This window comes from Garra rufa, chromosome 5 (genome assembly GCF_049309525.1).
Source record: "Garra rufa chromosome 5, GarRuf1.0, whole genome shotgun sequence".
NCBI lineage: Eukaryota > Metazoa > Chordata > Actinopteri > Cypriniformes > Cyprinidae > Garra > Garra rufa.
Window position 1 is genome coordinate 23327613 of NC_133365.1, and position 6000 is coordinate 23333612.

At 37.1% G+C, this 6000-nt stretch overlaps 1 protein-coding gene across 1 annotated transcript in view; it reads left to right on the forward strand.

Annotated features, from left to right (window-relative positions):
- Positions 1-5962, forward strand: part of LOC141334751 (serine/threonine-protein kinase SIK2-like) — a 39541-nt gene extending 33579 nt beyond the window's left edge. Inside the window, exons 11-15 of the mRNA XM_073839975.1 lie at positions 1013-1276; positions 1963-2120; positions 2296-2415; positions 4781-4875; positions 4973-5962. Of these exons, the coding sequence (XP_073696076.1) occupies positions 1013-1276; positions 1963-2120; positions 2296-2415; positions 4781-4875; positions 4973-5408 (1073 nt within the window). The 3' untranslated portion in view covers positions 5409-5962. The remainder of the gene's footprint in view (positions 1-1012; positions 1277-1962; positions 2121-2295; positions 2416-4780; positions 4876-4972) is intronic.
- The last annotated feature ends 38 nt before the right edge of the window (positions 5963-6000 follow it).

Below are 6000 nucleotides of genomic sequence, written 5' to 3' on the forward strand. Positions count from 1 at the left end.
ACAAGTGTGACTTTTTTAGTTTACATCATATTCTAACGTGAGTTTTTAAGTCAGAATTGTGAGACATAAACTCGCAATTCTGAGAAATAACATCAAAAAAATTTTTATAAAATTGTTATAAAGTCAATATTTTGACAATTCAATATCTCACAATTCTATTTTTTTCCTCTGAATTGTGAATTTATATTTCAAAATTCTGACTTCATAACACGCACTCGCGAGTTTTTAAGTCAGAATTTTTTTATTTTTCCACAAAATTTGAATTTATAGCTCGCAATTGCGAGTTTATATCTCACAATTTTTTCTTAGAATTGTGAGATATAAACTCAAAATTGCGAGAAAAATGTCAAAATGGCAAATAATGCGATTTGTGAGAAAAATGGCATTCGTGAGAAAAAAATCTGAATTGAAGTCGCAATAACCTTTTTAAAAAAATTCACAATAACATATTTCACATGAATTCATGGAAAACACTTTGCGTCCTAGCTAAACTGCTTACAGTAATACCACTGACAATAAACGATCAACTATTTTTGTAGACAGTTTGTGACTCTTTGATTTTGCTCATGTCGCTTACGTCAATGCAAGACAAGTTTATTTGTAAAGCACATTTCCATGACAATAGGAATTCAACGTGATTTAAACAATAATCAGACAAAAGTGCATTGTTTAAATATCCTAAAGTCATAAAAATGAGAAAAAGAAAGAAAAGCTTAATTTATACATTGATTAAAACAAGTGTAGTCAGTACAGCAAAAGTGCATATTCAGAGAATTCACGGATAAACAGATGTGTTTCTGTTTATGTCTAGATTCGAATGTGGTCAGCAAGACTTGGATTAATGTTTTACATTGTAATGTAAACCATGCATCATGTTGCAGTTCTTAAAGTTCTGGGTTACTGAGATTTATGTACTCACCAAACTCACTTTTAACTTTTGGACACTGAATAAATACTGTTACAACCATACACTTGAGAGAACTTCATTTACAACAAAAGCTCCTCTCCGCAGGTCTGAACCCGTCCCTCGGCAGCATGGACTCCGAGTACAGCATGGGTTCGACTCAAAGTGACTTCAGCTTGCCTGAAGAGAATCCAGCTCTAAAGGAAGCATTAAGCACTACACCTGCCAGCCCCGCAGCTCCAGTCTTCCTGGGCATGAAGCCCCCTGACCCCACCCTTCAGCCGCTCAACACAGAGGGGCAAGGCGCTCATAATCACTCACTAGTCAGTTTCAGAGAGGGGCGAAGAGCTTCAGACACGTCTCTCACTCAAGGTCAGGATGATCTGTGTTGTCATGTGCACATCATTTTTCATTTCTGTTTTTCATCAATCACCTTCCTCTCAAACAGGACAACTCACCCTCAAATTGTTACAAATCTGTTTCTTCAGTTGGACACAAAAGAAAATGGTCAGTGTCATTGTAAGGACTGTAAGGACATTTGAAATAACTGAAATCGTTTGGCGAAGTGATACGGACATGTAATTTGCTCACAACCTGCCTTGAAATACTTTAGCCGTGCGTTTCCTTGGAAATAATTGTATTGCACACCTTGGAACGTTCGTCAACCAATCAGATTTAAGCATTCAACAGCCTTGTAGATAATATACAACAAAAGACACCAAATCTGCTACAGTATCTATTCTCCCATAAATGTGAATGGAGCACAAAACCTAGCATGACCCCTGCTTTAGTGACTTGCAAGCATATATTTACATGTTATAATCAGTGTTTTGGAAAATGTATTGTTAGCGGATAAAATAACCCTCATTCTGAATGATATCTGACCTTCTATGAATAATGACTACTTTTAAAAGCTGGAAATAATTGCAGTGATTCACTCCTGTACTAATTATAGCAGTAGTCAAGACTATGAGTCAGACCACCCCTGCAGCAGTCACAGGAATATCTCCACCAGTTCATCTGACTCTAAAGTCTGTTGTATTCATTGAACCCAACAGGTTTAGTGGCATTCAGACAGCACCTCCAGAACCTGGCCAGAACCAAGGGCTTCCTAGAGCTGAACAAAGCCCAGATAGTGTTAGATGGTGGAGGAGGCGGCAAACCCACAATCAGTCCCCAGGAGCTCCTAGAGCCTCACCACCCATTTAGCCACCAGGTCAGACAGCCATTTGTGCTGTTCTCACTATTCTCTTGTTTTCTATTTTTGTTTTATGCAGCACTATCTTGCCTTTGAATGTTAAATAAAATTAAGTTTTTGACTGTGTTGTTTGACTTTACAGATGGCAGAAATCTGTGATTTATTCTGATATGAAACAATTTCTAAATTTTAGGGAGAAGGACGCCAGTGTTTAATTGGAAAAGATACATTGACTTTTACTGGTAAAATGCACCCTTATCTGCTATCCAGGAGACAGAGTTTGGAGACGCAGTACCTCGCTCAACGACTACAGGTGAGTCAATTATGTATAAGATTGAGCACAATCTTATACAAATCTCTTTTACAAATCTGGTTTAAATTACGTGTGCCATGTTTCTAGAAATGTACTCTTTGTGTTGGTTTCTTATGGTTTTAAAAAATGTATATACCATTTTTAAGTTTAAACTTAATGATTCTAAAAATGTCATTTGGTGTAACCATTAAGTAAAGCGTAATATTTTCCATATACCATGAATATATATGAACACAAATATATGTGTAAAGCAATTTTTTTTAAATAAAGGGTGTTTTAACTATTTTTTATGTTTTTGGGGAGTCGCACCACATGACACTTTACAAACTGAAGTCATTTTGCCTTCCCATGAAAAGCTCAAATTATTATTTTTTAAGAGACTCAATTCCTGTTGCTTTTTTTGCGCCTTGATTCTACCTGTCGGTTAAACCACATGACTTTATGAGAGTAAACATTTTCTAAATCATTTTCTAAAAAAAATAATAACATAAGATTGTTAAACTACTTCTACATCTACTTTTAAATTTCATTCTTCAAACTTTTGTCTTAATTATGGGTTTCATTATGGTACAGTTATATCACCCATCATCAATGCAGTCCATCATAGAAAAGGTGTATTTAAGTCACTGTATATATTATTGAAACTTGGTAAAAAGGAACAGATCTAGACAAAAAAAAATAAGTGTCATATCATTGACCCAATTATCACAAAAAAAACAATAAATAAACAATATTGCACTGCTATAAGTGTGATGTTGTGGTTATACAACAGTTCAATGGCATGAGTGTGTAAGTACATAAGAAACAACAACAGAGTCTCTTTAAAAAACCCTCTTTTGTGCAGAATTGCTTCCTTCCGCCAGATTCAAATCTCAGTTGGGCAGTTAAACAGCTGAGCCCAAGCCTCCGTTACTAATTCGAAAACATCACTTTAGCACTAGTAACGAAGGAACGTTGAGTTGCTTCATTGAAAACATATTGTATTACTGTAAAAGCTCACTGTATTATGCATCTGATATAGCATTAATTCTCATATTCACAATAAAATTAGTTTTGAATGTCCGCTGAGGAAAGCGATATCTTTGTTGTACTGTCCTTTCATCTTTTAAGGGTGATTTCCGATGACAGCACTGCTCAGTGCATTTGTTGGCTGTGTCCTACAAAGTGTCGTTGAATGTAAAAATAGCTTGCTTGTTTACAACCCTGATTCAGTCTCTTCTAATATAAAAGTGCTGCTGACTCACTCATGACAGTCTCTTGTCGCCATCTAACAGCGAAATAATACAACTAAAATAACCATGAACACACATCGTATCTCAAAACTAAATGCTATTATTATATACTACTATTATTTATATAAATATTATTTATTGAATAATAATATTTAATAAACAACAACAGCAGCCACCATAAAAGTTGCTAGGCAATTCAGTCAAAAGTACAAAGGTAGCACTCTGATATACAGCATTAATGTTACATAAAATATAACCTTCAGCCAAAACTTTGCTCTGGAACAAAAAATAGATTAATGAGACCAAAGACTGCATGTTGAATTTACCCAAAATGAATCTCATCTCATTTTTAACCACGAGAGACATTAGAGCCAGTGGAAAATTCCAGAAGATCTGGCCGAGGTGAGGCTGCTCTTTGTGGGTTCATGACTCCCTGGAGCTCACATCTCCAAAAATGAAGCAAAATTTCAAATAGACATCATCTTTATTAACAAACCGCAAATTCAAAGTCTAAACAAGTACATTCTCGCTTAAACAAAAATTTTAAAACTACATTCTGTGACAAAAAAAAAAACAGTATTACTTTTTAAATTATAGTTTTGGGCATCTGCCCTGACAGTCCCTGTGAGAAATACAGCAAGTTTGGTGATACAAACGGTGAAATGGTTGGAGTTGTGTTATCAATAGAATATCACACTTTTATCAGCCAATCAGATTTGAGGAACAGAAAGAACTGTTGTATAAAAAATGTTTCTGTCAACATAGCAATACATAATAATCTCTGATCAGCACTGAAAATCCCATCTAAAACTTGTGTGGCTGCATGAAGAGGCATACACAAATCCCATAACAGATCTAGACAGGTGTAACTGGGGGAGTTGGAGGGTTATAGAGGAACTCTAATAGCGTGCTGCAGGACCAGCTGACAACAAACACTGAACCAGACTGTTTAAATGTTGAGCAAACAGTTTTGTTGCAGAATCAGCAGAGGCCGGTCAGCTTGTGCCATGCATGTGATTGCTAGCAGACTGCATGTAAAGGACTGCACAATCCATAGTTTCATGACTGAACTGTTAGGTATTTAAATATACATGTATTTATTTCAATGGATTATGGCTTGATTTTTTTTACAGAGGGCCAGTCAGTTAGCAAGTGGTCTTGGAAGTGGACAGATGTTTTGTAAAGAAGCTGCACCACGCACTTTAGAACAACAACTTCAGGAGCACAGGTCAGGAACAACTGCATTCATAGTGCATTGATATCCTGGATTTCTCCTCAAGATTTTTAGTTATGACACATCTGTTCATTTGTAATTCTCTGCACAGACTGCAGCAGAAGAGGCTCTATCTCCAGAAGCAGTCTCAGGTACAGGCCTACTTCCACCAGATGCAGCTGGCAGAGGATGCTTACCCACCTCCCCAGGACAGCAGAGACCCCCAAAACAGCAGCAGTCCTTTGTCCAGCCCTCCCTTCACAAGGACCCAAACCCTAACCCCTTTTCTGGAGCCCGGCACCTCGCCCCTAACGTACGGGCCCAAGTCAGCCCGCTTCCCAGACTGGCCTCCGCCACCAGACAACCGCACAAGCTACACCCCATCCCTCCCTACAGAGCCCCTGTACGCATGGAGTCCTGCCCAGCCGCCTCTCCCACCAGGCAAAGCGGAAAGCCCTTTGGCCCAACCTGCACCTGAAGCCCCTTTTCTGGACTGTGAGATGATGGAGAGTGTAGAGGTCCCACAAGGTTGTGTACTCGTAAACTAAATGTGAAACAAAGAACTCTGAGGCTGGCTCTCAGGCATAAGATGTGGCGAAAAAATGCCCTCAGGGACAAACAAGATGCCGTGGTTTGTGTGACATCTTATAAACCTACAGACGTGCACTTGATCCTGTGGTAGACCATTACAGAACTTCATTTTCAGAGATGTTTGTGAGATAGTGTCCTGAAATGTTTTTTATCCGGTAAGCACAGATGAAATGTAGTACAGCTACCATAGAGTTTAAAAATCAGTATTAAAGCAATATTCCTTTTCCTATATAATACTTTAGAGTTCTACGAGTTTCAGTGTTTTTATAAGTAGTTTGTTTCCTTAAATGATCAGTAGCTACTAATGTTTTCATTATAGTATTGTGTGATTTTAAATAATAGATAATTAACAGAGAGATGTGTAAATATTAGAACTTATCTAAGATAAAAAAAGAATTATTAGAAGTAATGTTGAAGTCAACATGAAACAGCATTGAGTCTATTTTTCTGAGTGAACTTCTGAAAGATGAGAACAAAATATAAAGACATGAGTTTGTTATAAAAATTGCCAACACTTTAAAATAATGTTCAGTTTGTGAAAAATGAGTT